Raw genomic sequence first — 14,238 nt, 5'->3', positions numbered from 1 at the left:
TTTTGCCTATTTGGGAATTCTGAGTTAATAGAGGCAGTCAAGACACTCATTATTACCTAGAGCGGCTACCATAAGCGTCTCTCACTTTGGGGGATCCAGCACATACGGACATTACAGAGACCGCCCATTGAGTTGAATTTCCCTTATAGTGGCACTGCAAGAGAAGTAAACACTTGCTCCCTGGTTTCTACACTGTTTTTAGCAGATCGTTGGCAGTCCCAGCTTTGGTACACCCTGTCCTCAGTATATCATCACGGGAACATTTTGGAGCATGTTTGTTACTTTAATTTGTGTGGTTCATTTTGGTTGTATAGTACAAAAACGTATTAGTCCTGTGACCGACTTAAATATTGCTTGTTTTTCAGTGTGGGACTTCAGCACGGGCAGAGTGGGCGCACCTTTGGTCTGTTGTGAGATGAAACTTAAGAACTGGCAAGAAGGTAATTTAAGCCACATTGCAGTCAATGAGAATTTGTAGAAATGTGTAAATGACAAATAACCTAAACGATTAAAATTTTCTCCCCATGTAAAAACTATGATCTCTGTCAAGCATTGAAGGGGCCTCCACCCAAAATGTTTTTGATTAAATGTAATGATCTTAAAAATAATGACTCCCCTGCCCTCTACGGTTACTACATGGAGGATTTCTCAAAGTACTTTGCCAACTGGGCAACAGAGAAAGATAGTGGGCCTTATGCCCTCAACCAGTTTGATGCCTACTAATCCTGATATAGAAAAATGAAAGTTGCCATCTGGTTGATACAGGCAACACTTAAGGTGCATTCACATGACCGTTGTTCTTTTAAATGTTCTATCCGTTGTTTTTTGCAGATCCATGTGCAAGTTCCGCAAAAAAAAAACGGATCGCACATGGAAGCCACTAGGATCCGTGTTTTGCGTTCTGCAAAATTGAAACGGTCGTTGGCATGACGCCTTAGCCGTTATGTATGAATGTCATTGTGTAGAGTTCTACTTTAGACCAGGCCCTTAAAGGAAAACTCTGCTTTTAAACTGTTTACGACATCGGTTAGTCTACATAAAATGTTGAGTAAATTTGTTAATTCTTGTAATGATTTTGAATTGTGTTTTTTTATTTTTAAAGCTAAACTTACAATTCTGTTTTGTCGGGGCTCAGATATGAAGTTAGGCTGACCACATGACTGCTACATATACTTGCATGATTGGATCGTCTGAGTGTGCATGTTTATTTCGGAAGGAATAGAGGAATCATTTCTGTCCAGACACCCCTGAGAGCTGCTTATCTTTCATGGGAAAAAGGATCGGGAATTTTTGGGATTTTTGACATGCCCAATCTTCCTTTTTACTGCCAGCAGATGGCAGGGAGCGTTTTCTTTACCGTGATTATCCCAAAATTGGGAAAGAAGCGCCACAAAACCCTAACAGGCCATGATTTGGGGATATCCTAAACAATGAACACCTGTGGCAGTTCCTAACAACAAATATATCACCTGTGCAATTCCAGAGACATGACCTGTTGGGGGTACTTAAGGACTGGATTTAGGTCCTCATTGTTTTAGAAGACACTTCCTTCCAGTACTCTAAAGAAACTCTGCAGCAATACGAATACACTGTGCTCTGTTTAGTGCAGGGCCTGAAGGGGCTGTGCATGACAGGCATTCAAAGGCATTGCAATAGGCATAACACAGTGTAGTAGTTTTGCGCATAGTATTTCTATAGGTATGGCTCAATCACTAAATATTATATATGTATCTATAGAGAGAGATACATCCTATAATACTTTTTATGTGTTTAATGCAGTTTCCCATTAAGGAATCTGTAAAGGTTAAGCTTAAAATGATTGAACTCTGTTGGACTATTACATGCCTTATTCCCAGTGCCGTCATTTCTCTTGTTTTCTTACTCCGCTATTTATTGAGGTCAAAGTCCATACTGATAATTAGTTTCTGCTTTATTTGCCATCCCAATGTATAACTCAACTCATCACTTAGGTGGCTACTTCATCACTGACAAGCCTTTCCCCAGAGGAGAGATTCTGATTGGTGGCCCCAATGTGACCATGGGGTACTACAAAAATGAGCGGAAGACCAAGGAGGACTTTCTAGTGGATAAAAATGGCCAACGCTGGTTCTGTACTGGGGATATTGGAGAATTTCACTCTGACGGCTGTTTAAAAATAATTGGTAAGTGTTAACTGATGAGCAAAACATTCAACATGAAAGTCAAAGTTTGTCAACTTTCCCATCTTCCTAAATCTGACTTCCTCTCGTTTCCTGTGATGCAGAGATTTTCGTGGTCTCTCTCCTTTCTGTCTCTGCTTTATACGTGGGCAGCTCAAGTGCTGCCAGGAAGGCATACACAAGGGGGAGCTGGAAGAGAAAACCCCAAATATATGCAGCACAGGAACCACTGGAATGTATGCAACTTCTCTTTAACATGCTAGTTTAACCACTTCCCGGCATTCACTGTATATATATATGGTGCAGTCGGGAGGTGGTGCCCGCAAACTGCAGTACAGTTACGTCGCGGTGATGGTGTGGACTCAGAAGCTGAGCCTGCGCAATTACCGCTGGGTGTCAGCAGCTGACAAGCTGCTGTAACGGCCAGGACCGGAGCTTGTCTCCAATCAGGCAAATTAACCCCTCAAAGGCCGCAGTGAATAGCGACCACAGCATCTGAGGGGTTGTTAGCCGATCGGCACCCCCGCAACGCGATCGCGGGGTGCCGATGGTTGGTATGGCAACCAGAGGCCTAACAATGCCTCCTGGTCTGCCAAGTCCAGAAGCCTGTTAGGACCGGCTTAAGGCAGGCCTAATTGCCTTGCTGACAGTGTCACACTGACAGCTCTAATATATTGTACTACGTAGGCAGTGCAGTGTATTAGTAAAGCAATCCGTGTTCCTGGTCTTCAAGTCAAGTTAATAAAAATGTTGTAAAAAAATTAAAGTTTCAAATTAAAAACCCCAAATTGCCTTTTTTCCCGTTTTAAGTTTTTTATTATTGGAAAAAAAACAACTATACATAATTGGTGTTGTCGCATCCGTAACAACCCAAACTATGAAACTGTACTCAGCACGGTAAAGGGCCGAAAAAAAGGGGTGAAAAACAACGTCAGAATAGCTGTTTATAGGTGACATTTTCGCCAAAAAAAATGGAAGAAAAGTGATCAAAAAAGTCACGTTTACCCCAAAATAGTATCAATGAAAACGACAGCCTACCCTGCAAATAGAAATCCTTAACGCAACTTTGTAGACGCAAAAATAAAAAGACATGGGTCTTAGAATACGGCGCCGCAGTAAACAAATAATTATTTTTTTTTAAAAGTAATTTTTTGTGCAAAAGCTGCAATACATGAAAAAATTTGATATCACCGTAATGGTATCGACCCGCTGAATAAAGTTAAAATGTAATTTATAGCCATTGGTGAATGCCGGAAAAAAAAAGAATCCAGAATTACTTGTCTTTGGTCATTTCCTCTTCCAAAAAATTAAATCGAAAGTGATCAAAAAGTCGTATGTCTCCCAAATTGGTACCAATAAAATCTACAGCTTGTCTTGCAAAAAAACAAGCCCTCATACAGCTCCATCAACCGAAAAATATAAAAGTTATGGCATTGTGATGAAAAGACAGCCTGGCGTGCAGGCCAGAGGGGAACATTCATTCAGATTCAAAAAGTAGTTATCAAGACCTTTTAGTATTTAGGAACAAGGAAGGGAAGGGGCATAGCACGTCTGCTGGAAGCAAGGGCGCCCGTATTATGCCATGGCAACACTTTCCCATCAAAGTTTCCGAATTTACAAAGGAGGAAAAGTCCAAAAAAGGTGCAGAGTGTTACAAAAGAGGGATAAGAAAGGACAACGTTTATCAGCGTGACATCGGCCTGTTCATAACGGATCGCTTCACAGTGTACCACACATCTATGAAAAATTATATTATTTACCCCATTATTATACCCTTTTATTGTACCCTGATGTACTCCGCACAGATTACATGTGCCCCCACAATATAAACTGAAATACCAGTTTATACTCAATACTCAAACAAAACTGCTACCAAGCAAAATCTACACTCCTGATGGCAGTCCTTCCCCTCTAAGCCCTACAGTGTGCCCAAACAGCAGTTAATATCCATGTATGGCATTGCCATACCCGGGAGAACCCGCTTAACAATTTATGGGGTAAGATTCTCCAGGGGCACAAGCTGGGCACAACATATTGAGCGGTAAAACAACATATCAGTGAAAAATTAGCAATTTTCACTTTGCATCATACACGGCGTATTAATTTCTGAAATAAACCTGTGGGGTCTAAATGCTCACTACTCCCCTTGATATATGCCTTTAGGGGTATAGTTTCTAAAATGGGGTAACTTTTTTTGTTACATCAGGAGTTTTGCAAATGCGACATGGTGTCCGCAAACCATTCCAGCAAAATTACGCTCCAAAAGTCAAATGCCACTCCATCCCTTCTGAACCCCCCATGTCCAAACAGCAGTTTATAACCACATTTGGGGTATTACCATACTCGAGAGATGTTGCTTTAGAAATATTAGGGCGCTTTTTCTTTATTTCTTCTGAAAATGAAATATGTTGATCTTAAACGACATCTTGTTGGGGGAAAAAATATTTTCACGACTTAATTCTAGATAATTCAGCAAAAAACCTTTAGGGGTAAAATTCCTCAAGGGGTGTAGTTTCCCAAATGGAGTCCCTTTTGGGGGAGTTTTCACTGTACTAGCACTACAGGGGCTCTGTAGATTTCTAAAAACTTCAGAATCGGGGTAATAAATATTGAGTTGTGTTTTTCTGTTAACACTTGCTTTGTTACAGAAAAGAAGGATTAAAATTGAGTATTTGCCATAAAGATTTTTTTAAAAATTAAATTTTGACATTTCACCTTTTTATTTTGCTTTAATTCCTATGAAACGCCTAAAGAGTTAAGAAACTTTCTAAATGCTTGAATACTATGAGGGGTGCAGTTTTTAAAATTAGGTGACTTTATGGGGGTTTCTAATATATAGGCCCTTCAAAACAACTTCAGAACTGAACTGGTCGCTAAAAAAATAGGCGCTTGAAACTTTCATGAAAATATGAGAAATTACTGCTAAACATATAAGCCTTTGTAACGTCCTAGAAAAATAAAAGGATGTTGAAAAAACGATGACAACATAAAGGAGACATATGGAAAATGTTAACTAGTTACTATTATATGTGGAATAACTATTTGTCCTACAAGCAGATACATTTAATTTTATTTTTCACAAATAAACACTGAATGTATTGACCAAATTTTACCACTAACCTAAAGTACAGTGTGTCATGAGAAAACATTCTCAGAATCGCTTACATAAGTAAAAGCATCCCAAAGTTATAACCACATAATCTGACATGTCAGATTGGAAAAATGAAGCTATGTCACGCAGGTCAAAACTGGCTGCAGCGGGAAGGGGTTAAGGCTGAAATCACACTTTCCGTTTTTGATGCAGTTTCTTGAGCTGAACACAGGAGTGGATCCAAAAAGAAGGATAAGTATGAAGGAGAGACTAATATGTTTCCTGTCTTTTGTACTCACGCCTATGTTTGGGTCAAAAAACTGCATCAAAAGCTGCCACAAAAACTGAAAATCTAAGGGTATGTGCACACGTAGTGACCAAAAACGTCTGAAAATCCAGAGCTGTTTTCAAGGGCAAACAGACCCTGCTTTTCAGACGTTTTTTGACCAACTCGCGTTTTTCGCGGCGTTTTTTACGTCCGTTTTTGGAGCTGTTTTCATTGGAGTCTATGAGAAAACGGCTCCAAAAACGTCCAAAGAAGTGTCCTGCACTTCTTTTGACGAGGCTGTATTTTTACGCGTCGTCGTTTGACAGCTGTCAAACGACGACGCGTAAATAACAGGTCGTCTGCACAGTACGTCGGCAAACCCATTCAAATGATACGCCTCGTTTACGTCTGAAAATAGGTCGTGTGAACCCAGCCTAAAGCTGCCACAAAAACTAGCTTATCACGAGTATCTGTTTATTTGCTCTTATGTTTATATCTAGAATTTCCAATCACTTTTCAGATTCTGTATAGACTGGGTGTAGATATTTCCTATGATTTCGCCCAATGAAAAACACAAAAAAACCGATTTCAGTGTCCAATTCTTTTTATTTTTTATTCACCTTCATCATAAGCACTTTCCTCCTCATAACATTGTTTTGCACCTTTTATTAAAGCTGTCCACAAATGGGAGGATTTTTCCCTCCCTTTTTTTTTTTTTTTTTACTGGCGATTACAATATTTGTCACTATTGGGACGTTGGTCAGTGAGGCATACATAGAAAGATATCTACAAGGATGGAAATGAATTTGTGCATTGTTACACGTATGCTGATTTCTGTTCAGTCAGCGGTGAATCGTATTTCTAGTACGGACTGAAGGGAGTCACTCACTTTAGGTATTTTACAAGGTGACAATATAGCATCGTACTGTAGTGAGCTACTGTATATACAGACTGCAACCAACTCTGGCAGAGAATTCCTGTACATTCTCCTCGCTAGGCCATACAAAGAAAAATTATTTGAATAAAAAATTCTGCCTTTATCCCTATAGACTGAACGAGTCACCCGGGCCTAAGAGTATTGGAGGTGCAATCAATACCAATATCTATGCCTATTACTATTTAACTATTCATTACCTGGTAATTATAGGCACAGTCAATGTAACTTGCATTTTGTATGGTTTTATTTGTCCATTACTAGTTATTTAAAGGGGTTGTCTCTTCAAGGCAACCTGTTTCATTATCCCTATTGGTGCATATGTACACCATAGAGGGGGGTCTCCTGCTCGGAATTACCCTCTATTTAACAGAACGGAGACCTGCTGAAAATAGCGGGTATGGCAGCCTCAGCCAATTGGGGAAATATATGGACGGTTGCAAGAACAATGTTGGGGATTTCTAAAATTCGGACCTGTGGCGATCAGTTGATTGCCGGGTCGGCTTCAATATAGAAAGGTTTTGTTGTGATGAGACAACCCCTTTTAAGACTTTTTTTATACAGGCATCTTGTCTTTTAATAAAATTATTAAAGGTACCTAGTGAAAACAAAAAATAAAACACATACACCCCTGGGGTGATAGCGTTTTGAACCTAGGTATAGTAGTTAAATGGTGAAACATGAAGGCTCAACTGATGGGGTTGTGCTGGGTGGTCGGCACAACTCAACTTTTTCGCATATTGGGTCTCAGGGGACCTCTGTACACTGTGGTTTGCTGGCCTCCGGAGCTGACTCTGGGTATCTGTTCCCTGGAGATAGGGATCCTCCCAGCGTCCAATGAATGTAAAATAGAGTAAAGAAATCAAAAAAGCGCCTATGTGGGGTGCTTCTGTTGGTGATGTGTGCTCAATTTACGATGATGGAGAGTAGGTTTCTTTTTTCTTATTAATTCCAAATGAACTTTAAAGCCTAATGAAGACCTAGGTTGAAACGCGTAGCATTTCTTTTTACTAGTGTTTGTTACGTTTTAAAGTTAAAGGGAACCTGTCACCAGCATTTTAGCTATAAAGCCAGCAATACTTGGTGAAAGTGGGTGAAAAATCATTGTCATCTAAGCTATAAATATGTTCTAAGTAAGCTCTGTAGCTTTAGTATTCCGTTTTTCAGTGGTCCCGCACCGTATGCAAATGAGCAGAAAAGAGTCAAATCTTCATCTGAAAAGAGTCAGATTTTCATTCCTCCAGCGTCTCAGAGTGGACTCCACCTCCTTCTTTTTGATTGACAGCTCCTTAGCCAGTCAGGGCCAGACAGGTGGCAACGGTGGGCGGGGTTAAGAAGCTGCATCCCAGAAGGAAAAATAATTACCATAAAAGGCGGGAAGAGTTTAAACGACGATATTTACAGACAGAGGAGGACTTCAGGAAAGAAGAGAACAGGAACGAACTCTGGACAGCTGCGGCCATTGAGGGGTCAGGCGAGTTTAACAGGCTAAGATGTTGATGACAGGATCCCTTTAATTTGGAATAAATAAGAAAAAAGAAACCAACTCTCCATTATCGTAAATTGAGCACACATCACCAACGGGAGCGCCCCACATAAGAGCTTTTTTTTCTTTCTTTACTCCATCTTAAAATTATTAAAGGTGTTTTCTCAGCTCGGCACTACTCAAGTGAAGGAGGCCGTGTCGCATTAACAGACAGACGTCATGGGCAAAAATGACACTGGTCCTAGGAGGAAAATGAAAGCAGAGACTTTTTTTTTTTAAGACTCCAGACAAACCCTTTAAATGCTAAATACAGGTTGTGTGTTGCAAGTGCTACCCAATGTATAATCTAATAATTCACAATGAAGTTTACGCAATAAGGTAATTCTCTCTTGTTTTTAGCATGAAATGTTAAACCCAAATAAGTATTCACATATACGGTGAAGCTTTGAAGGTACCGATTTCATCATTACTCTGCAGTGCCTTTTAACAACTCCTAAGTTTTCCAGTAGTCTGTGTACTACTAAAGAGGCCAATCCTAGATTTCCTGTAATCTCCTAGTAGCACTCTTTTACTTGTTGCGGCTCTGTAATTCATAAATTGACCCGTCACTACTTACAGAGTTGTCCATTAAACACACTGACCCAGAATAACTGAACACTTGTGCGTCCTGTCCTGTGCCGCCAGAGAGGGCGCTGTGACTGTACACTATGTCACATGTAGAGGCTGCTGTCATTTCTATAGGAACTAGTGATTTCCATGGGACACTAGTTCTTTATAAATCGATGGACTTTCTTCTCAGATTCCAATTAATTTTCGCAATATTTTCCATTTTCAAATGTTTTGTCGCTTTAGGGACAATGCTGGGGTCTATGTGTTTCAGAATGGCGCTCATAACTTGTCACATGGTTATTATTACTTACGTAACTGCTTCAGGAACACAACTGGTAGAGAGAGCTCTAATATTCTGCAATATGTTTTGCAGACCGGAAAAAAGACCTGGTAAAGCTTCAAGCCGGAGAATATGTATCCCTTGGTAAAGTGGAGGCCGCTCTAAAGAATCTTCCCATTGTGGACAACATTTGTGCATATGCCAGCAGGTGAGTGTTCCTCTGCATTGACTACATTGTGATTTTTAGAGCTACTAGGCGAAGGAGGCACCGGCTAGATCTGGCACCATGTCCATAGATATTATAGCAGTATATTACTAGCATTGACTGACGATCGGGCCTGATACCAACGTATTTTGTAGCAGTAGTTTTTAGGGGATACATGATCATGGCGGGTAGTAAATACTATAAACCTAATAACTTTTTGGGCCCCTGCCTCTATTCCGCAAGGGGTTGGTGTGACATTTTTTCGGTGTATTCAGGTCGTCAATGCTGGCTCATAACTGTTCTGAGCTAACCCTAGTCCTGGTTGGGACCAATTTCTAGCAAGGTCATATATAGTGTATATGGATTTACTATTTAGAAAGTGTAGCTCTTAGGCTGCACGCTTCTCTGACTCATGGTCTGTATTCTCCTCCTCACCATCCTTCCTGGAGGAACAGTCATCCTTTCCATTGATTTAATAATGTCTGAAATGTTTCTAAGTAGTAATGATCTAGAATGGTTGTGAATGTTGTCCTTGTGCTAGTATTGCGTCATAGTTCTCTTCCCTTTCATACAGATGAGTAATTTCTTTCCAATAGAACAAACTTATTACATGGTATTAATGTCTACAGAAATCTATGCTGTATGCCAGTAAAGAGCTTTATGTGATAAATGACTATACAATGCAATATTCTGAGTTGTGCTTTTTTTGCATTCTCACTCTGAGCTTTAGGGTAAGGCCCTATGGGAGGCCACTGTGCGGATGAAAATCGCGCCAGTGGTGTGGTTGTCAAATTGCTTGCTAATCGCTGTGCGGTTTTGCAGGTAGAACTGCTGGTTACCAGTGAAATTCTGTGGCCATTAATAAATAGACCCTTATGGCTACACAATTTTGCAGGTAACCAGCAGTATTACCCACAATATTATGCGGCCATTAACAAGCAATTTGACAACCATGCCAAACAACGTGTCGGCACTATCTTTGGCCACATGAATGCCGCCCGGTAGGGCTTCAACCTTATATTTTTAGTATCTCGAATTAAAATAAGAACTGTAGTTTGTAGCCAGATTACTTTTCCTGAAAGGTTTTTGATCAAGCATCAAAAAAACAATTGGTTTATTCCTTGTTCCAGGATAGTTTGAGCAATACAGAACTTATTATTTTCCCCTAGTGGCTATCTTTGCATCTAGAACCAGTGGTGTATTGTACATACTGTCACTCCAACTTGCAACCAACTACGTAAGGCTTATTAGCCCTCATAGTGCAAGATATGGAGCCATGGTTTAAAAGCTTCCTAAAATGGTTTGATAACCTAACAGCCACACAGGCTCTCGGTTGACATTGTTGCCATAACTTGCTGAATGATGCTGAACCTACATGGAGCTGTAATGAATTTGATCAAGTTACAATGCTTTTTTTTTTGTAAAATAATTATAAACACCACGTTTTGAGAGCGACAGTGAACTTAGAGGCACTGTCACCAGATTATAAGTGCCCGATCTCCTACATAATGTGATCGGCGCTATAATGTAGATAACAGCAGTGGTTTTTATTTTGAAAAACGAGCAAGTTATGAGCAATTTTAGATTTATGCTAAGTAGTTTCTTAATAGACAACTGGCCGTGTTTTTAATTTTTACCAACTGGGCGTTGTACAGAGGAGTGTATGACGCTGACCAATCAGTGACCAATCAGCGTCATACACTTCTCATTGTTCCAGCCCGGCTTCTGTCACTGCACAGCGTTAAAGTAACTAGGAAATAAGCATTGATTCGTCCTATACAAATGTAAAAATACTGTACCCTTACCAACTCTTTATGCTTGCCCTCTATTCCAGCGATCAGTCATATGTCATTGGCTTTGTAGTGCCAAACCAAAAAGAGCTATTGAAGCTTGCAGAGAAGAAAGGGGTGCAAGGAAGTGTCGAGTCTCTGTGCAATAATCCAGTAATGGAGCGGGAAGTTCTGAGAGTTTTGGCAGAATCTCCTGCTGCAGGTATGTGGCTGACCAGTATTTACTCATGGTTAAGAAATCCATGTGGTCCATCTGACTACTTGATATCAGGTGAAATCGTCCAAGTGCCATGTTTATGCATATAAAGATTTCTCTAGAATATGCATTTGTGAACCGCACAGTCACTTGTTTCCGTGAATCTAACATAAAGTTGTAATGTTTTTGTGTACTTTTTTTCTTGATATGGTCACACAAAAACTGCAAAGATATCTCATAAAAGTTGCATGTACATCTAACACAAAGCATTCGTATAGACTGTAAGTGTTGTGCAATTGTTGCTATCCCAACTGTCCCACTATATAAAGTTGCTGTACAGCCCCAGGTTGAAAGTAAATTTTCGGAAGTTATTGGAGGTTTAATGTTTTAGCTAGTCATTGTTATAGTGAAATCAAATCTGACGGCTTTACCATTTTTTTTTACAGCCACCCTTGAAAAGTTTGAGGTCCCTGCTAAGATCCGCCTGGTTTCTGAGCCTTGGACTCCTGAGACAGGATTGGTGACAGATGCCTTCAAGCTGAAACGCAAGGAGCTTAAGAGTCATTACCAGGAAGATATTGAGAGGATGTATGGGAGGAAATGAAGCCTGGCAGCCTTTCTACAATACCAACCTAACCCTCTAGTTTTTTTTTTCTTCTCTTTTTTTTTTTTTCTTTGGAACAAACAGTTACTTCTAGACCTTGCTGCAGTAGATTGGACTGAGAGCCTGTCTGCAACAAGACCTGGGATCAATGGAAAAGCTTGAATATCCCCAATATCAAAATGTTTCTACAAGATACAGGAAAAACAAACTGGGACTCTGATGTCATTTTTTGAAGTCGTTAGACTTAGCGTCGAAGTACATAACAGATCTGATTCTCCACCAAACAGTTGGGCCATGCAGTTGGAATGAATGTTTTTTATTTTTTGGGAGAACACATGAGCTAACGTGGCCTCTGCCCATGACACCAGGAACTCTACTAGATCATAAGTCTCCATGCTGTAAACCTTGTTATGATATGCCCATGCTTATGTAATATGTTGTGAATGGACATGTTCTTGTGTGTTTCTGAGTGTGTGTATATAATATATATAGTTATGTTATTGTTTTTTTTTTAGGTGGATTATTTAAAGCGGCAGTTCAACACATTAATATTTTTTTCTTAATAAATATATTTCTCTGTAAAGTATTTCATATGGGTTAGGTCAGCGGATACGCTTTGTTTGTTTGCATAAGGTACTTAAAGCTGACAGACAGGGACAAGACGCTTATAGGATGGTTGCTTCACTGAGCCAGTCAGAATTTTGTGTACAAGATTTGTAATATGAGGTTAGGTTTTAAAATATTGATAATTTATTCATTTTAAACCCATAATTATCAAAGAGCTGATTTCTGCAGAATGTTTTAAGGCATTTACCTTCCGAGGAAACTATTCTGTAAGCGTGCTTTTTGTTTGTTCGATCATTCTCAACCAGCAGCAAACAGTTTGCTCTACGTATTGCTAATTTTTAAAGTATACCTCCAGTGTTCCTTTTGGATATGCACCTCCGTGTGTAAATTAAAGTTTTTAATCTGGATTAGAAAATTGAGTGCTCTAGTCTGTACATATGCAGGCTGCACACTCTATTCGTTTCAATATGAGGCAGCGTAAGTGAAGACATGAATTATTGCAGCGCTGTACTTTCTTCCTGATGGGAGCATGAGAAAGATATAAAAAAAAATGTAGAGTCCTGTGATCACAGCAGCATCAGCAATGATTGAAGCAGCAGTCTGCAATGTGAGAAGGGTGTGAATACAGGAGTATAGAAAAAGAGGAGTAGTTGAAAGTGTAATGAGAGCTAGTAGGTTTGTAGAAGTGACCAAGACCGGAAAGCCATTCCACTGTATGTGTAAGCAATGGTATCTTTCTGCTAGTGAATTAGGAAGGGGAGGTCTGCACTACATAGGTATTGTACATGAGGCTCTAAGGGCACTGAGATTTTTTTTTATTTTTATTTTCCACCGGAGGTACACTTTTAATCTCGATTATGTACTAACACAAATATAAGACATCCTTGTTTCATCTCTCTCGATGCCTAGTTCTAATGACCTTTCAGGTTGTCATTATATAAGCTGTTAGTAAATGAGTTCTTCTAGAAGTCAAACAATACTATTGGCCCAGTGTTTTGTTTTTTTTTGTTTGCTTCCATGGTTACACTACATATAAAGTATATTGGGTCCATTTCCCTCTTCTGCATGGGCTTCCGCTTTAAATAATTCTGTTTAATGTCGTAGTCCAAACCTGCCTTGTACATGATTTTGTAAAAAGTGCATAACATGAACTTTGTACCTGAATCATTGAAAAAGAACCCTAAAGTTTTTCTTATTTATTAATCCTACTAAAGGTTCTAGTTTATTTTCCTCCAGGCCTGTATATACTAGGATTGAGTACGGTGTAGCAAGTAAATGCGTTTGATTGTGTCTACAAAATGGTCCTTTCTGTGGGTATTAAAATGAAACCCGTCCAAGTAATGCTCCTTCACCAAATCTTCCCTTTTATATAGACTGCTGCCTTCTAAATATACCCTGTATTTTCAGTGCTGCGGGATTTTTATACGGCTGAGTGCTGCATTGTAAGTGAGACATTATTTCTGTATATCTATAATGTTATCTACCATGGTCTTTGGTTTGTCTAATGCCTATGGAAACAGCATCTTCACAGTAAACGACTTAGGCTCGTATGGTTGATATAGGTTGGTCAATAGCCGTTATCCTGCTAAGCCATTGATGAGGCATCAAGTTCACTAATAATGCTGTTCTCCATTGATCTCACTAGTCCTGTTTAGTTAGAAAGTAGCTGTAGCCTCCAGTATGTGTTCATGGCGGATATAATTTGAGTAATTCACTCACTTTCCCATTGAGTCAACTCATGTCGTCTTTGATTTCTCACAGTTTGACTGTTAGGCTATGTGCACACACACTAATTACGTCCGTAATTGACGGACGTATTTCGGCCGCAAGTACCGGACCGAACACAGTGCAGGGAGCCGGGCTCCTAGCATCATAGTTATGTACGATGCTAGGAGTCCCTGCCTCGCTGCAGGACCACTGTCCCGTACTGTAATCATGATTACAGTACGGGACAGTTGTCCTGCAGCGAGGCAGGGACTCCTAGCATCGTACATAAGTATGATGCTAGGAGCCCGGCTCCCTGCACTGTGTTCGGTCCGGGACTTGCGG

General features: G+C 39.9%; 1 protein-coding gene across 1 annotated transcript in view; it reads left to right on the top strand.

The window, feature by feature from the left end:
• Positions 1-14,008, top strand: part of ACSL3 (acyl-CoA synthetase long chain family member 3) — a 101,853-nt gene extending 87,845 nt beyond the window's left edge. Inside the window, exons 11-15 of the mRNA XM_075861420.1 lie at positions 366-440; positions 1,971-2,162; positions 8,921-9,035; positions 10,867-11,024; positions 11,465-14,008. Coding sequence (XP_075717535.1) covers positions 366-440; positions 1,971-2,162; positions 8,921-9,035; positions 10,867-11,024; positions 11,465-11,622 — 698 coding nt within the window. The 3' untranslated portion in view covers positions 11,623-14,008. The remainder of the gene's footprint in view (positions 1-365; positions 441-1,970; positions 2,163-8,920; positions 9,036-10,866; positions 11,025-11,464) is intronic.
• The last annotated feature ends 230 nt before the right edge of the window (positions 14,009-14,238 follow it).

Source organism: Rhinoderma darwinii, chromosome 4, assembly GCF_050947455.1.
Source record: "Rhinoderma darwinii isolate aRhiDar2 chromosome 4, aRhiDar2.hap1, whole genome shotgun sequence".
Lineage (NCBI taxonomy): Eukaryota > Metazoa > Chordata > Amphibia > Anura > Rhinodermatidae > Rhinoderma > Rhinoderma darwinii.
This window is presented reverse-complemented; position numbering and strand designations above follow the sequence as displayed.